Genomic DNA, 19054 nt, shown 5'->3' on the forward strand with positions numbered 1-19054 from the left:
TAACAATTTAAACAAACAGTTATAATAAAGTCAGTATATCATTTTGCCAATCTCTTAATGGGTGGCAGCTTCTCACCGCTTCTATAGTACTGCCATTCAGGGATCCTTTTACCCAGGTGCGCTGAAAAATGGCCTGCGCTAGTGTAGGCGTGGGTTTTGGGCGCACGCAGGTTCATTTTTCAGTGCACCTGTAAAAAAGGCCTTTTTTAAAATTTTTGCCAAAAATTGGCGCGCGTCCATTTTGCGTCTGAGACCTTACCGCCAGCCATTGTCTTAGCAGTAAGGTCTCACGCGTTAACCGGGTGGTAATGACCTACGTGCGTAGAAAGCCACTCGATGCGAGCCGGCTACGTGCGTCAGACTTTCGGACGCACGCCAAAAAAATGAAATTACCGCAAGGGCCACGTGGTAGCCGGGTGGTAACTCCATTTCGGCTTGCGTTGGGCGCGTGACGTGGCTTAATAAAAGGGCCCCTCAGTTGGTAGTGGTATTTACCCAGGTTTTACAGCCTTCCCGCCTAGTTCAGGCTTTGCAGTGACTAATCCTCAGTCAGGGTCACGAACTGCAGATTTTGCTAGAATCTGGTGTATATCCAGCCAGCAGGTACCACCACGAGGTGACGGCTAAGACTCTCTCCCCATCCCCAAAGACTATGGGTGCCATAGGGCAATGCGCCACAAACTAAACTCTGTTCAAATTAGGGTTTTGAAACTCAAGGGTTTAACATCTGTTCACAAAATCGTTTTCATAAATGAGCCTCACGGTGGCTCCAAAGCACAGTAAGCAGGATTTCTCATGGCTGAAGAGAAGGCAAAAAATGTATTTAGATTTTTTAAAAAACATACACAGATCACACACCATATCCCATATTTTTATATAATTCTTAAGTTCAAACAGATCCAAACAATTAACAGTGGCTTATTTACATTAAGTTCAACATACATTTTCTTTGCAGACCAGATACAGCCCATCATAACAAAAAGAGAATTTGTTTTCTGAAAAGCTCTCGTCTCTGATTTGTCTACTGATCTCTCATCACGATATACAAATGCATTAAAAATGTACACTACCTAAACCTGACTGCACCACAGAAACTTCTGTAGTCATTTTCAGCTTCACTTGCCGCACAAAACGAATAACTGGTTGCTTTAAAGTATTTCCTAACCTCATAGGGGCAAATATAGAGTAATCACCAAAGTACTTAAATAGTTTTGTAGCTGTGTAACTTTTAGGCACTTTTCAAGAGAAACAACTTGGGTAATTTTCCTTCAGAAGTACCTGAAGGTACATTGTACAAAACAACCCTTGTAATTTGCATATGGGCAAAAATCATAAGCAGAATTGAAAATTTAATTATACAACTTTACCCTTCCTCCGTTTCTTTCCTGGTGAAATAGATTAAAGCAAGTACAACCATGTTTATTATGGAGTGGTCAAGCTGGGCTCTTATATCTTCAACTTTGCAATGTGTGGTCAGCTACAATTTTTGAATTGTTCTCGGTCTAGTTGGTGAGGGGGGGAGGGCAGGGAGTGAAGGGCAGTGGGTGAAGTGAAAAATGTATTGTACTTTAAGCAGAGGCATAGCCAGACCTTGATTTTTTTTGGGGGGGGGGGGGCGGCTGAGCCCACAGAAAGGGGGGCACATTTTACCCTGCCTCCCTGCTGCTTGCTCTCTGCTCCCCGCCGCAACCCCACATACCTGGGCAATACTCAGTGCTGCGCTGCCTGCCCTGTTTTCCCGCTTCAGCGCGCATGCTCAGTTTTAGTGATACTGAGAATGCACGCAAGGGAGGGAGAAGCAGGGTAGGCAGCGCAGCGGTGGATACTGCCACGGAAAGCTCCTGCTGGTGGGGCTTGGGGACCCCTACCAGCCAAACCATCAGCCTTTGGGGGCCTGAACCCAAATGGGGGGGGGGGGGGACACCCAGTGCTGCCACTGACCTTAAACACTGCTTATAAAAACAAAGCTAATAACTGTTTCCTTCTAATTCTCCAAGGCTCAGTATTTCTCTTAATCTCTGTTAAACTCCATGGGCCTGATATTTAGCAGTGGCGATCCGCATTTTGCTGACCTCTGCAGGCCACGTTCAGGCACCAGCATTGACTTTCCAGGTCTGCAAAGCCAGCTAACACATCTTTAGCACTTAACCAGCTAAAGATAGGATTGACTTCTATGTGGTCCTATTTATAGGGTTAACCTGGCTGGTTAAGTTCTGAATATCAGGACTTAACCAGCCAATTGCTAACTCAGCCCCCGGAACGCCCCTAAAATAACCGGTTTTGAGTTTGACGCTAACCACTTATTTCCAGCAATGCTAACCGACAGTGCTGCTGAAAATGACTGGTTAGCCCCGAACAGGCAAATTTAACCGATCAGGAGCCATTTCTGGCCAGTTAAATCACATTGAATATTGACCCCCATGTAGACTTAAGTAATGACATCACCAGCCAGTCCAACCCACTGTCAAAGATGACTTCTATAAGCCCTACAAAGATGACTTGGAAAAACTTCTCTTATTCAATAGGAGAGTAATTTTATACCACGAATATGCTATGCAGATTTCATAAAGCTCCATTCAGGGGCGTAGCCAGACCTCGCAGTGGGAGGGGGCCACAGCCCGAGGTGGGGGGGCACATTTTAGTCTGCCGCCCCCCCCCGCCTCGTTGCTCCCCCCAAAAAAGCAAATACCTTTGCTGGTGGGGGTCCCCAACCCCCGCCAGTCAAAGCCTTCTTCTCGGCGCAGCCGCGTTCTCCGCCCTGCTCTTCTTCTTGCTGATGTCCTGTGCACGCTCCTTTATGTGAAACTGAGCATGCTCAGTTTCACTTAAAGGAACGTGCAGGACATCTGGAGGAAGAAAGAGCACAGGGCAGGAAACGCGGTGCGCCGGAGACCGGTGCTGAAGAAGGCTTCGGCTGGTGGGGGTTGGGGACCCCCGTCAGCAAAACCAGGGGCCTGGATGAAATTTGCGGGGGCCTAGGCTCCCGTGGCCCCACCTAGCTACGCCCCTGGCTCCATCTCTTCTGTTATCGAAAATTGCACTAGAAGGATTAGAGATTGGTCAACAACTCTACGACTCAAACTAAATTATTATTATTAGCATTTGTATAGCGCTACCAGACGCACGCAGCGCTGAACACCTGACACAGATGCAGGTAAGACTAGAATTCTCTGGTTTACTTGTAAATTGTTAAATATCCAGAAGTCTATTCCTACTAGCGATGGGATTCAATTAAATTTTGATCGAGTTTCTTACGTTTTGGGGATGTGTCTGGACTCCTTATCAACTCTGGAAGCCAGATTAACAGTCTGGTTCAGAGAGCTTATTTTAAATTGAAGCAGCTGCGTTTCTTGAGTTCTTAGTTTTTGCATAATCATTTTAGAATTAAGGTGCAACTTTCCATTCAAGCCTTAATTGACTATGCTAACTCCTTGTATTTGGGTATAACCTCTAAGCTGATTCATAAAATCCAATTAATTCAGCTACTAGATTCATTTTTTTGTAAGTCTTGAGTTACATTAGTTACCAGTACAAGCTCAGGTCCACTTTAAGTTGCTGTGCCCTAGTATTCAAGATTGCCCGGAGGGTTTATCTCATAGTAACATAGTAAATGACAGCAGAAAAAGACCTGCATGGTCCATCCAGTCTGCCCAACAAGATAAACTCACATGTGCTACTTTTTGTGTATACCCTACTTTGATTTGTACCTGTGCTCTTCAGGGCACAGACCGTATAAGTCTGCCCAGCACTATCCCCGCCTCCCAACCACCAGTCCCGCCTCCCACCACCGGCTCTGGCACAGACCGTATAAGTCTGCCCAGCACTGTGCCCGCCTCCCAACCACCAGCCCCGCCTCCCACCACCGGCTCTGGCACAGACCGTATAAGTCTGCCCAGCACTGTGCCCGCCTCCCAACCACCAGCCCCGCCTCCCACCACTGGCTCTGGCACAGACCGTATAAGTCTGCCCAGCACTATCCCCGCCTCCCAACCACCAGCCCCGCCTCCCACCACTGGCTCTGGCACAGACCGTATAAGTCTGCCCAGCACTATCCCTGCCTCCCAACCACCAGCCCCGCCTCCCACCACTGGCTTCTGGCACAGACCGTATAAGTCTGCCCAGCACTATCCCCGCCTCCCAACCACCAGCCCCGCCTCCCACCACTGGCTCTGGCACAGACCGTATAAGTCTGCCCAGCACTATCCCCGCCTCCCAACCACCAGCCCCGCCTCCCACCACTGGCTCTGGCACAGACTGTATAAGTCTGCCCAGCACTATCCCCGCCTCCCAACCACCAGCCCCGCCTCCCACCACTGGCTCTGGCACAGACCGTATAAGTCTGCCCAGCACTATCCCCGCCTCCCAACCACCAGCCCCGCCTCCCACCACTGGCTCTGGCACAGACCGTATAAGTCTGCCTAGCACTATCCCCGCCTCCCAACCACCAGCCCCGCCTCCCACCACTGGCTCTGGCACAGACCGTATAAGTCTGCCCAGCACTATCCCCACCTCCCAACCACCAGCCCCGCCTCCCACCACTGGCTCTGGCACAGACCATATAAGTCTGCCCAGCACTATCCTCGCCTCCCACCACCAGCTGGCTCTGCCACTCCACTGATGAAAATATTAAACTGCAATAGGAGTTCTAATCAGCTGCTCTTGGCTTTCCCTACTGTTAAATATGTGAGCTTTAAGGTTTTATTCTCTCATTCTTTTTTTATTTCTAGCAGTTTGACTTTGGAATAATCTTTCCAGTAATTTTACATTTAATGAGATCTTATTACTGTTTTTGTAAAGTTTTGAAAACTTATTTGTTTGTTAATATTTAGTAAGATATGAACTGAATGCAATACTCAAGGTGTGGATGCACCATTGAGCAATACGAAAATACTATAATGCCTTTGTATTGCTCTATGGCAGTGACGTACCAAGGGGGGGCGGTGGAGGCGGTCCGCCCCAGGTGCACGCCGCTAGGGGGGTGCCACGTGCCTGTCGGCTCCGCTCGTTCTGTGCTCCCTCTGCCCCGGAACACGTTACTTCCTGTTCCGGGGCAGACGGAGCATGGAACGAGCGAAGCCGACATGCGCGCGGCCCCCCCCCCCCCCAGCAGGTAAAAATGCACCCAGAGGGGTGTCCTTTCGCCGGGGAGGGGGGGTCGCGCTGCACCCGGGGGGGGGGGCACATCGGCGATCCGTCCCGGGTGTCAGCCACCCTAGGAACGCCACTGCTCTATGGTGCGTCCGCACCTTGAGTATTACATTCAGTTCTGGTCTCCGTATCTCAAAAAAGATATAGCGGAATTAGAAAAGGTTCAAAGAAGAGCGACCAAAACGATAAAGGGGATGGAACTCCTCTTGTATGAGGAAAGACTAAAGAGGTTAGGGCTCTTCAGCTTGGAAAGGAGACGGATGAGAGGAGATATGATCGAGGTCTACAAAATCCTGAATGGTGTAGAACGAGAAGAAGTAAATCGATTTTTTTTTTTACTCGTTCCAAAAGTACAAAGACTAGAGGACACTCGAGGAAGTTACATGGAAATAATTTTTAAAACAATTAAGAGGAACTATTTTTTCACTCAATGAATAGTTAAGCTCTGGAACTCTTTGTCGGAGGATGTGGTAACAGCGGTTGGCATATCTGGGTATAAGAAAAGTGTCAACAAATTCCTGGAGGAAAAGTCCATAGTCTGCTATCAAGGCAGACATGGGAAGCAACTACTCGCCTTGGGATTTAGTAGTATGGAGTGTTGCCACGATTTGGGTTTCTGGCTTGGCCACTGTTTGGAAAACAGGACACTGAGCTAGATGGACCATTGGTCTGACCCAGTATTGCTACTCTTATGTTCTTACGTATCAGTATCTTTCTATTTTTAGTGTATCTCACCTTGAATCTCAATCTGTTGGTGCGTGACGAATCCTCTATAATTTAACATAACATGGCCTAACCTACCTATGTGCCTTTATATAACAGTCTATCCAAACGCTGACACATAAAACTTACACTTGTTCCAAGACAGGTGTAAGTCTGTACATGTATGTGTCAATAAAAATCAGTGCACATACATGCAGTGTACAAGATACACACATATGTGCTGTTTCTACTCCACCCCTATGGGATATATATTGCATAAAAGGAGGCACTGTTGGGTCAATATGAAGCTCCACAGATCAGAACCAACTACGCAGATCACAAGCAGCACTGAATATCTGATAAAGTATTGACAGCTCCTGCTATCCAGAGTGTGGCGATATCCAAACCAATATCTGGATACCTAATCACACAAAGAGCAGCAATTTTCTGTTTTAGCTTTATCTGGATAGCAGTCTGAATATCACTTCTCTCCAGATATCTGGAGAGTGCCACTGAATATCCACGGTCAGCACTGGGTAAGGCCAGGGCCGCCGAGAGGGGGGGGATAGTGGGGACAAAAGTCCCCGGGCCCGGGCCTCCGGGGGGGGGGGGCCGGCGGTGCCGCCACCGCAGTCCGGCTCGCCGTCGCTCCCGGAACTGATTTTAAAGTGCCTCCCTCACCTTCGCAGCAAGCAGCGGCAAGGCCACTCCTTCCTTCTGTGTCCCGCCCTCGCCTGAGTCACCTGACGTAACGTCCGTGAGGGCGGGGCACGGAAAGAAGGAGAGGTCTGCCGCTGCTTGCTGCGAAGGTGAGGGAGGCGCAAGGTTAGTGCATAGGGCCCGGGGGTGGAGAGAGGGCCGGCCAGGTAGTGGTTGGAGGGGGGGCCCGGGGGCGGCCTTGTCCCGGACCCGGCCCAGTCTCTCGGCGACTATGGGTAAGGCAGTCCATCTGGATAAATGCCTTTCAATGTATCGGGCCCTATGCTTTCAGAGTGCCTGTTTTTATGCATGTATACCTTCGTGTAATTTTATAAATATCTACTTGAGCGCAGGGCAGTCGAGAGACTGAGCCAAGCCCGGGGCAGGGCCGCCGCCGCCCCCTCCCCCCAAAGGATCATCGCTGCCACTGCCCCACCCCCCACCCCCGGTTCACTGCCCCCCCACACCTGCCACAACTGTAAATACCTTGGCTGGCGGGGATCCCAAGGCCCCTCCAGCAGAACAGTCTTTTGTCCAGCCCTGCTCTTCTTCGTTCTGCCGCATGACCTGCCCCCGCGGCTGCTCTTCCCTCACGTTGCGCATGCTGCTAGATTTCAAAACCGAGCATGAGCGGCCTGAAGAGAAAAGCAGCCGCTTGGCAGGCAATCCAAGGGGGGCCTGGTACCGGAGTTTTCTCTCTCCTGCTCTCGTTGGGACACGATCACCCAGTTCCGTCGGGAGCAGGAGAGAGAGAGAGAGACCCCGGCATGGGTAATTTTGCCCCCTCCCCTCTCAGCAGCCCTTCTTGAGTGTATAAAATCATCTCCTATGTGATGTAGGACCAGTACATCTGCAAAGTGCTCAATGCTTCTGTGGGATGGACCATATTCCCCGGAAGGGCACAGATATAAATAGTGTACAGCATGCAGTCCACTCCAATGCACATTACAATGATATAATCTACCAAACACAATCCGGACGCTGCAAACAAGCTTTGATTCTGCCTTTCCCAAGTCACAATCCCTGACAAAACCCTGCAAACCGGCAAGTCTTAAGAATTAGACCAGAATTAGCTCTAAACCTTTGCTGCAGTTACAGCACTCTGGCTTCCAGAAAGCCCAGCCCTGTGGGTTATCTTGTGCTTCCCCCTCCCCCCAGCCTTTCTTTTAACATGACTTAGAAAGGTTTGAACAACATGATGGTTATCTTAATTCTGGAGAGATGTAAAAAGGCACAGGAAGAGATCCAAATGTACAGTGGCACATCATTCCATTAAAAGAAGGCTTCAGATTTGGCTTCATGAGTGCGGCGACATCAGTTTATTTGCTAGCAGCCATCTGGCGACCAAGTTGTCCTTCTCAAAAACTCAATGCAGGTGGTAGACTGTGCTCGAGAACCCCAGGGCTTGGAACAGAGAGGTGCTGCTGTTGGGGGCAACCACTGGGCTGTGTTGGGGGTGGCATCCACAATGTCAGACCCTGGAAGCTGCGGTCACGGTCAGGTCTTGGAATGTTACATTCACTTCTAATAAAAGAAAAAGTAGCCAAATAAATAAAGCAGCTCCAGAATATTCCAAAGTTGAGCATCTACAACTTAACCAAGGGCCGGTTCCTCTGAAATTTACCGACCCGAGAGAGGTTGCAAAAATAAGTGCATGGTTCAGCTGTCGTCATTCTGCTGTAGACCTAATTTAGGTCACTACTGTCAAGCAGACAATCCTCAAAGCATTTTTTTCTGGATTTTCAGCACTTTAACTTTCTCTTGGAGGCTGGATCCAGTAGTTATTTCATACCAGGATAGTTCCTCCAGCTCAGCTGAACTCGAGAGCTTCAAGATCCCAGTGGTACAGTACCCTGCTGAGTGACTACCGGCATGAATCGAAGCCTGGAGACCGGGAGAAGATCTGTGTTCAACTGCCAGTTCTTTGTTTTTCTGCAAGACTTCTCGCCATCTCATTTTCTTTCTCCTTAATCTCTGCATTGGCCAGCATGCTGCTGCGGCAAGTACTGCTATACACTTCTGAAAAGGAGTATAGAGGATCACATCAGCAATTCTGTGCCACTACGTCTTTCATTTAAGTTTGTTTTTGTTACATTTGTACCCCGCGCTTTCCCACTCATGGCAGGATGTCAGACTCACAGAAACAGAAGCCTGCGCAGCCTTCTACATGGAATGTTGCTAGTGGAATAGCAACATTCCATGTAGAATCTCCAATAGTATCTATTTTATTTTTGTTACATTTGTACCCTGCGCTTTCCCACTCATGGCAGGCTCAATGCAGCTTACATGGGGCAATGGAGGCTTAAGTGACTTGCCCAGAGTCACAAGGAGCTGCCTGTGCCTGAAGTGGGAATCGAACTCAGTTCCTCAGTTCCCCAGGACCAAAGTCCACCACCCTAACCACTAGGCCACTCCTCCACTGTTGCTACTATTTGAGATTCTACATGGAATGTTGCTATTCCACTAGCAACATTCCATGTAGAAGTCGGCCCTTGCAGATCACCAATGTGGCCGCGCAGGCTTCTGCGAGTCTGTGTGAGTCTGACGTCCTGCACATACGTGCAGGACCCAAGAAAACAAAGGGGCAGACGATCTGCAAACTCCAAAGTGGAAACTGTACAAAGCAGATCGTTGATAAACCAAGATGTGTTTTATTAATATAGCAAAATTAAAATATGTATACAGAAACTCATATGCATATACATATCATAGCCCGACACAGGCCGTGTTTCGCCCTACTGGGCTGCTTCAGGGGCTATATAGTGGTATTCCACCATCAAACCAGAGATTTGCTGGAAAAAGCAGGTATACAGTCTATATTCTGATAAAATGGCTCGTCTGGAAATGCAGGAACAATTGGTTATGGACCTGAGGTCGTATGAACAGCCTCTTACTTCCAAATAAATAAAACATGGAAAAGAAAATAAGATGATACCTTTTTTATTGGACATAACTTAATACATTTCTTGATTAGCTTTCGAAGGTTGCCCTTCTTCGTCAGATCGGAAATAAGCAAATTTGCTAGCTGACAGTGTATATAAGTGAAAACATTCAAGCATTACTATGACAGTCTGACAGGGTGGGAGGATGGGGGGTGAGTCGGAGGTAGATCTGGGGTTCCTAGCCCATTATAAACCATAAAGCTGTATGTCTCTGTTGATCACCCCACCCCTCACCTATCCACACCCATCCTGTTAGAATATCTATGATATGCTTTGATGTCCCCATGCATACCTCCGACCCACCCCCATCCTCCCACCCTGTCAGACTGTCATAGTAATGCTTGAATGTTTTCACTTATATACACTGTCAGCTACCACATTTGCTTATTTCCGATCTGAGGAAGAAGGGCAACCTTCGAAAGCTAATCAAGAAATGTATTAAGTTATGTCCAATAAAAAAGGTATCATCTTATTTTCTTTTCCATGTTTTATTTTGTTTGATTTCTATTGATAATCATACGTCTTTGGAATTGTATGCTGGTCTCTGAAAGATCCTGGAAAACTGGATGTATGAACAAGAAAACTCCTCCATGCTCACGAGGTAATTTATAAGAATCAACATATGCCAGGACTGTACATTCCTTGAGCCGAAACAAGAATTGGGTCTCAGAATAGATTATACCTATCTAGTCTAGCTAATATCATAAGCCTCCAGACCTATTGGCCCTGCTGCAGATAACTCGAGCTAAGCTTTAGTAAAAGACCCCCTTTAGTTTTTTTACTTTTACTTGAGTAAATTTTTAATGTGCTTTTCATTGTAATATTTACTTTTACTGAAGTATCAAAATGTGCATTTTCCCTTACTTTTACTTAAGTACTCTGACTTAGTACTTTAAACAACACTGCCTATCACTCCTTTAGAGATACTATGGAAAGGATGGTGAATTCATGGAACAGCCTCCTGGTGGAAGTGGTGGAAATGAAAACGGTAACGGAATTCAAACATGCGTAAAGGAATCCTGTGCAGAAGGAATGGATCCTCAGGAGCTTAGTCGAGATCGGGTGGCAGCAGGGGCGTAGCCAGACAGCAGATTTTTGGGTGGGCCTAGGCAAGAAGTGGGTGGGCACCAAGCATTCCCCCCCTCCCACCAAAATAATATCTCAGCTGGTGGGAAAATGCTTCTCTGCACTTTGGCAGTCTGCAGTAGGCATGCGCTGAAAACTGAGCATGCGCAGGTGCCAGTATCGTGGAGAGCAGGGTTTTTGTTATCATCAGGGGGAAGTTTTCAGCTGGCGGAGCTTGGGATCCCCACTAGCTACTGTTAAACATATGCTACTGTTGGGTGGGCCTGAGCCCTAAGTGGGTGGGCCCCGGCCCACCTAGGCCCACCTGTAGCTACGCCACTGGGTGGCAGAGCCAGTGGTGGGAGGCAGGGCTGGTGGTTGGGAGGCAGGGATAGTGCTGGGCAGACTTATACGGTCTGTGCCAGAGCCAGTGGTGGGAGGCAGGGATAGTGCTGGGCAGACTTATACGGTCTGTGCCAGAGACGGTGGTGGGCAGCGGGACTGGTGGTTGAGAGGCGGGGATAGTGCTGGACAGACTTGTATGGTCTGTGCCAGAGCCGGTGGTGGGGAGGCAGGGCTGGTGGTTGGGAGGTGAGGATAGTGCTGGGCAGACTTATATGGTCTGTGCCAGAGCCGGTGGTGGGAGGCGGGGCTGGTGGTGGGTGAGGCGGGGATAGTGCTGGGCAGACTTATACGGTCTGTGCCAGAGCCGGTGGTGGGAGGCGGGGCTGGTGGTGGGGAGGCGGGGATAGTGCTGGGCAGACTTATACGGTCTGTGCCCTGAAGAGCACAGGTACAAATCAAAGTAGGGTATACACAAAAAGTAGCACATATGAGTTTATCTTGTTCGGCAGACTGGATGGACCGTGCAGGTCTTTTTCTGCCATCATTTACTATGTTACTATGAGTCATAGGTATAGGGCTAAATAATAGAGAAAAGGACAATAAGGTGGAAGGTCTCATTCATTGGAAATTATGTAAGCATTACAACATTTTTGTACCAGCAAAAAGCATTGGGATCACAACCAGAAAAGAATTATGGAGAATGGTTATGATCATTTGAGATATTCCCATTCCAACTGATAAAAAGCTGGATGAGACAAACTTAGACAAAATGGTGAAGGAAAAAAAAAACAGAAGAAATGCGCTGATTATAATAGAGGTGTGCGTACCAAGTGATTATTATGTGAACCGTGTGGCGAAACAGAAGATCCTCAAGCACCAAAAAAAATGCAGTGGAAGACCAGGAGCATGTGGAAGAAATATTTCCCGTTATTTTGGGTGCCACAGGCCTGATTAAACGGAATTTTCAAGCACGATGATAGGTTGCCTATACACGTTATGTCCTATGAACTCCAGAAGGAAGCTCTCTTTGGCATGACGAGCGTTAGTAGAAAATTTGAGAGACTGCGATCCTATTTCATTTGGAGATACTGCTCCTAGAAAATACTGGTGTCCAAGAGCTGAAGAAGATTTATGTTACGGATAAACTGCAAACTTGCACCCACTGCAAAACACAATAAATATTGTAAAGCTGCCTTGTTAATGGTTAGTGACTTTAGCAGATGTGCAAATGAAACCTACTGCCTGGGACATCAGAAAATAAAATGCGGAGGAGTGGCCGAGTGGTTAGGGTGGTGGACTTTGGTCCTCGGGAACTGAGGAACTGAGTTCGATTCCCGGCACAGGTAGCTCCTTGTGACTCTGGGCAAGTCACTTAACCCTCCATTGCCCCATGTAAGCCGCATTGAGCCTGCCATGAGTGGGAAAGCGCAGGGTACAAATGTAACAAAAAAAAATGTCTCAATAAGTCACCAATATCACTGCCGTTGATCTCCAATTAAAAAGGGCTTCTTAGTTAAATTTTCACTCTTCCCTCACTTACACGTAAATTCAAATGTTATACAGGAGCTCAGAGTATAAGTATTGTAACAGACTGCTCAACTTGTACAGCAGATACATGCATAAGATATACCAATTTTCAAAGTACAGGCAGGGCTGGCCTGAGTATCTGACATTTTAGGTGCATCTTCAGCCATGCCCCCTGGACAGCCAGCATCTCCAATCCCTTACCACCTCCTCACTACTGATATGTCCAGTATCTCTCCAACCCTTCCCTTCTGCCCTCTCCCCCCCCATCTCCTCATCCCTTCTCTACTGCCCTCCCCCCCCCCCTTTCGAGGTGCTCTTCATCTCCTTATCCCTTCCATACTGCCCCCTTCTCCCTGAGATGTTCAGCATCCCTACTGCTTTCTTCTCCATCCTGAGGTGTTCAGCATCTCCCCATCGCCTTTCCCTTTGTCGGACCTACCTCACCCCTCCTCCCACTTGATATTGTCGCCGGTGCTCTAAACAAAAATCAGTGAGGCTGGCGTTCCGCCCCCTCTGAATTTCAGGAGAGGTGGTAGATAGTAGGCCTTGAACTTGTGCAGATGTTCGAGCCCTGAGCTGGCCACACTGACTTTTGGTAAGTGTAGCCATGACTGCCTCACTAGTACTGCCCTAGGTGAATGCATAGTCCACCTAGTGGATAGGCCATCCCTGAATACATGTGCACTTTCCCTTTGAAAATTGGCCCACTGAAACTATATGCACGTATAAATTGAAAAACCTAAAAATATGCGTGCAAGTCCAAGCCCTGCCCCAATTCCTCTTCTGCTTGTCACATGTCAACCTAGCATTATGCATGCATTTTTACCCAAATATATTCTGAGCAATTGTATAATAAGCTACTTCCATGCATAAATCTCTGCTTTAATGCATATTAATGGAATTCTAACTGTTGGAAGGAGCATTATTAAGTATTAGTATTAATAGCATTCAACATGACACTGGGGAAACTTCCAGAGAAGTAGCTGCATTAATCTGCAGTAGCAGCATTGTGATACCTGTATAGCTATCTCTATTCCCAGTGCTGCTGTCTCCCTCTGCTGGATGGAGCAGACTAGACGGTATCCAGACATTCTTCTGGGAAATGGTTTCCTTCACCAACCTGCCAAGTAGGGAGCAGATTAAGCATACTCATATATCTAAACAAATATCATTTCATAATATTTACTCCAAGCATTGTAGAAGACATAAAGGATCAGCATATAACAGGCAATCCGCAAAACAGAAGCCAGCTGAGAAAAGGCAGGTCTTCAGAAGAGGGGTGAAAAATAGAAAAGATGTGTAGAATGAACAAAGGTACTAAATCTGCTGGAAGACTACTGACTTGGGCTACCTGGAGACACAAGAACTTGAGTCAGTTTAGATCGGGTGGTTAGTAGGTTTGGAACACAGGAGTCAGAAGGACAGTAGGAAACTATAATCCTGAACACAGCTAGACGTAGGAATGAAAAGAGAACTCTACATACTGTTATTGCCATAACAGTATGTAGAGTTCCCATGAGAGAAGGTTCTGAATGAGAAGAACAGGAATGTAGAATGGTCTGAATTCTGTTATACTAACCAGACAGTGTCATCAGTTCAGAAAATAGGTAGTTATGGAAGTGATCAGGCAACGTTTCATGCACTTGTGCTATGCAGTATTTGTAGTTGAATTATTTTTTTTCTGTTTGAATTTAATACCGAGGGCCCCCTTTACAAAGCAGCAGTAAGCCCAACGGGGGCTTACCGCTCGCTAAAAAGGAAGTACCACTGGGCTAACGCAGCAGTCCGGAGGTAGTTGCCAACCCTAGCGCGTGCAGCCACGGCCATTTCCTGAAAAAAAGAAAGACCTACCTTTTACCTGTTGCGGTAAAAGGGAGCCCCGGCACGCATCAAAAACAAGCACTGACAAAAGCGCAGGCCCCCTTTGGCCGCAGCTTGGTAAAAGGGGCCCTGAATGTTTAGCATTCCCTCGAGTCCTTAGACTGGACTAACCAGAGGTAGTAACGGAATTTTAAACTAAATAAATTAACGAGGCCATAAGGTTTTTCTTTTTTTTTTTTTTCATTAAACCTAGTACAGAAACATACATAATGTGGGCAGTGTGACTACAGTATCCTACTACTACTACTACTTATCATTTCTATAGCGCTACTAGACATTCGCAGCGCTGTACACGTGAACGTGAAGAGACAGTTCCTGCAATGAAGAGTGCCCTTCCACGATAACTTGCATTGGTTGTGAGCACAAACGGGTTGTTAAATTCAGGAAATGCTAAAATTGGAGATGAAGTCAGTTTTTCCCTCACCTTATCAAAGGCATTGAGAAGTCCAGTTGAGAGGTGTCTCTGCCTTTGACTTCTCTGTCTTTCCAGTTAACTGGTGAAGCGGAGCAGCAATTTCAGCAAAATTTGGGACAAAGCATCGGTAAAAGAATGCAAATCCCAGGAAACTTCTTACTTCTGACTGAGTTGTTGGCACTTTCCAAGTTTGTAATGTTTGGATCTTTTCTTTGTCAGTAGATACCCCTTCCTCTGAAACCACATATCCAAGGAACTTCATGCTCTTACACAGTAACTTGCATTTTTCAGGTTTCAGCTTCAACCCGCGTTCGGTCAATCTGTTGAACACCTTATCTAAGCACTGCAGATGCTGTTCAAACGTTGAAGCACAAACTAGGACATCAATCAGATAGAGAAGTAGTACTTTGAAGACATATTCCCCCAGCACGGTCTCCATCAAACGCTGAAAGCTTGCTGGGGCATTATACAAGCCAAATGGCATCCGTGTCCATTCGAAGAAGCCAAACGGAGTTGTGACTGCTGTTTTTTCCCATAATAATATGGTCGACATTCTAAGTGAACTTCCAGAGACTTCATTAATCACAAGTTCGTCCATCTTATAGTTTCCTATCAGGTGGCAAAGCTTCACTGTACTCCAAACTGATGGATTAAAAATTTCTCCTTCGCACTTCCGTTCATACTATCACATCGGCATATGTGAGTAGCCATGAGCTACTGCATCGTCTGGTATAACTGTCTTCTTTCAGATTATCTTTCATCATAGAGAAACATTCCTCCCACATTGAATACTCTTCAGTGTATAATCTTAACCTTTTCAGCTTGCACCCAGGTTGTCACTTGCTGTAGCTGCATCTCCTTTCCAGGAATGAGTTCAATCAAGCCATCAGGTTAACATACCTTGCTGAGCTATCAATAGGGATATTTTTTTTGTTACATTTGTACCCCGAGCTTTCCCACTCATGGCAGGCTCAATGCGGCTTACATGGGGCAATGGAGGGTTAAGTGACTTGCCCAGAGTCACAAGGAGCTGCCTGTGCCTGAAGTGGGAATCAAACTCAGTCCTCAGGACCAAAGTCCACCACCCTAACCACTAGGCCACTCCTCCACTGTTGCTACTATTTGAGATTCTACATGGAATGTTGCTATTCCACTAGCAACATTCCATGTAGAAGTCTGCCCTTGCAGATCACCAATGTGGCCGCGCAGGCTTCTGCTTCTGTGAGTCTGACAGGACGTCAGACTCACAGAAACAGAAGCCTGCGCAGCCTAGTGGAATAGCAACATTCCATGTAGAATCTCCAATAGTAGCAACATTCCATGTAGAATCTCCAATATTATCTATTTTATTTTTGTTACATTTGTACCCTGCACTTTCCCACTCATGGCAGGCTCAATGCGGCTTACATGGGGCAATGGAGGGTTAAGGACTTGCCCAGAGTCACAAGGAGCTGCCTGTGCCTGAAGTGGGAATCGAACTCAGTTCCTCAGTTCCCCAGGACCAAAGTCCACCACCCTAACCACTAGGCCACTCCTCCACTCTTTATTTCTATAAAGCATTGTCTTCCCTTGGAGAAAGCATTATATTTAGCACTGAGTGGGGGTCCTCCAACTGCACTGCTACCAGTAGGGGGTGATACTTCAATACTGTGCTTTCAATCTCTAGGGACAGTCAGATTCCTGCAAAACTTTCCTGTCCCTCACTATTGAAAATGTGATAGCGAAACAGCACCCCCCCCCCCCCCCCCCCCACTGGCAGGACTGTAGGTGAAGGACTCCCACTCAGCATAGAGGGAACAGTGATCCTAAGACCAGTGTATGACCATCATCAGGAAACCAAACTGAAGACACCCTCTCAACTCTGCTGGATTCCCTTCCAGAAGGTTGTTCTTCTATTCGGACTGAGCCTCGGACTGATTGCCTTTTTTCTGAACCGGATGTGTCAAATAAGCCCCTTCTTGCCTCTTTCCCCATTTTACCTCTTGTGTTTCTTTCCAGCCTTGGCTAAAATGAGCTCTAGGCCTGCACGTTAGCAGGAGACTAGAAAGGAGGCGTCAGTGCTGAATCTGTGTGTAAATCCTTCCACTGGGGCCTACAGCCAGGCCCTCCATGAAGCACACTCCCTACTGCCAAGCCTTTGGGCTGGCCCCTTCTTCATATTTTCTAACCCAGTGATAATCCGGGGCGTATCTGAACTGCGGCGGTAGGGGGGGGCCAGGGCAGAGTGAGGGGGCACATTATAGCCCCCCCCCCCCGCCGCCGCCGCCGCCATTGCCGATCCCCCTCCCCCCAGCCGCTACCATTGCCAACCCTCCCCCTCCGTTGCTCGCTTACCTTCGCTGGCGGGGGACCCCAACCCCCGCCAGCCGAGGTCCGCGTCCTCCTGCCGCTGCCGCTGCCGGCTGCCTTTGGTGCTTTCATTTGTCCATTGAAGCTGGCGCCAACTAAAGTTTTCTTTTGACTCTGACGTCGCTGCACGTTGTACGTGCAGGACGTCAGACTCAGAAAATGTTTCTGAGTCTGACGTCCTGCACGTACAACGTGCAGCGACGTCAGACTCAAAAGAAACTTTCATCGGCGCCAGCTTCAATGGACAAATGAAAGCACCAAAGGCAGCCGGCAGCGGCAGGAGGACGCGGACCTCGGCTGGCGGGGGTTGGGGTCCCCCGCCAGCGAAGGTAGGCGAGCAACGGGGGGGGAGGGTTGGCAGCGGTAGGGGGGTCCGGGGCGTATCTGCGGGGGCCCAGGCCCCTGAGGCCCCACGCAGATACGCCCCTGGTGATAATCTGTTTATTTCAAAACTAAAATATTTGAACGCACAAAAAAAAAATATTTAACAAAATTTAAGTTAACCCAATTCTTCCTGCTCACCTCAGTGAAGAATTTGAGGAAGAGGGGTGCATTCAGTTGATGCCTGGGGCCTATACAAAGGAGTTAAGAGTAAGCAGTATTTAGGTAGGTGACACCAGGCTGCTCCGTGTGCTGCGGCAGCTCAGAAAGCAAATAGAATGTTAGGTATTATTAGGAAAGGAAAGGAAAACAAAAGTGAGGACGTTATAATGCCTTTGTATTGCTCCATGGTGCAACCGCACCTCGAATATTGTGTTTCAATTCTGGTCACCGCATCTCAAAAAAGATATAGTGAAATTAGAAAAGGTAAAGAGGAGGGCAACGAAAATGATAAAGGGGATGGGACGACTTCCCTATGAGGAAAGGCTAAAGCATCTAGGAGAAAACACGGCTGAGGGGAGATATGATAGAGATCTATAAAATAATGAGTGGAGTGGAACGGGTAGATGTGAAGCGTTTGTTTACTCTTTCCAAAAATACTAGGACTAGGGAGCACGTAATGAAGCTACAAAGTAGTAAATTTAATAAGAATCGGAGAAAAGTTTTCTTCATTCAACATGTAATTAAACTCTGGAATTTGTTGCCAGAGAATGTGGTAAAGGCGGTTAGCTTAGCAGGGTTTAAAAAGGGTTTGGGCTGCTTCATAAAGGAAAAGTCCATTGACTATTATTAAAATGACTTGGGGAAAATTCACTGCTTATTTCTGGGATAAGTGGAGGAGTGGCCTAGTGGTTGGAGAACCAGTCTTGCAATCCAGAGGTGGCAAGTTCAAATCCCACTGCTGCTCCTTGTGATCTTGGGCAAGTCACTTAACCCTCCATTGCCTCAGGTACAAACTTAGATTGTGAGCCCTCCTGGGACAGAGAAATAGCCAGTGTACCTGAAAGTAACTCACCTTGAGCTACTACTGAAAAGGTGTGAGCAAAATATAAATAATAAAATGTATTGAACTTTTTTGGGATCTAGCCAGGTATTTGTGACCTGGTTTGGCCACTGTTGGAAACAGGATGCTGGGCTGATGGACCTTTGGTCTGTCCCAGTGTGGCAATACTTATGACAGAGGGGGGGTGGGGCCTTTTAAATCTGCCTTTGTTTCAGCTCATGCAATGGCTCATTAACTTAACATGAGAGGGTCAGTCTGTCCTTGCAACAGGTATAAAAGAACCTTTGTTTATGCTTTGTACTTTCTGCTAAACTAATTGGTGCAGTAAAGCTTTTCTCCATTATTTTTACAGAACTCTTTACTTGGCTGTTACACTCAAACTACAACAGTATGTTAAAAAGGGGAGGTATATCAAATCATTAAATCTGTAAACACGTACCACTGTCCGTTTTCTCTTCCCTGTACAAACTGAACTAGATCACCAGGCTGCAGTGTGACTGGATCCGGGGAACATGCCTCAAAACTTCCTTCAACACGGAAAAGGATGGACCCCTAACAAGACAACATAAAACACAAATTGTCATGCAATAGACACTA

The 19054-nt window shown here is 47.3% G+C and overlaps 1 protein-coding gene across 1 annotated transcript in view; it reads right to left on the reverse strand.

Annotated features, from left to right (window-relative positions):
• Nucleotides 1-7238: 7238 nt before the first annotated feature.
• The window catches only part of MCF2L2 (MCF.2 cell line derived transforming sequence-like 2), a 410388-nt gene continuing 398572 nt past the window's right edge, over nucleotides 7239-19054 (reverse strand). Inside the window, exons 30-32 of the mRNA XM_030216237.1 lie at nucleotides 18897-19009; nucleotides 13445-13548; nucleotides 7239-8568 (exon numbers count right to left, since the gene is read on the reverse strand). Coding sequence (XP_030072097.1) covers nucleotides 8459-8568; nucleotides 13445-13548; nucleotides 18897-19009 — 327 coding nt within the window. The 3' untranslated portion in view covers nucleotides 7239-8458. The remainder of the gene's footprint in view (nucleotides 8569-13444; nucleotides 13549-18896; nucleotides 19010-19054) is intronic.

The sequence above is a fragment of the Microcaecilia unicolor genome, chromosome 10 (assembly GCF_901765095.1).
Source record: "Microcaecilia unicolor chromosome 10, aMicUni1.1, whole genome shotgun sequence".
Classification (NCBI taxonomy): Eukaryota; Metazoa; Chordata; class Amphibia; order Gymnophiona; family Siphonopidae; genus Microcaecilia; species Microcaecilia unicolor.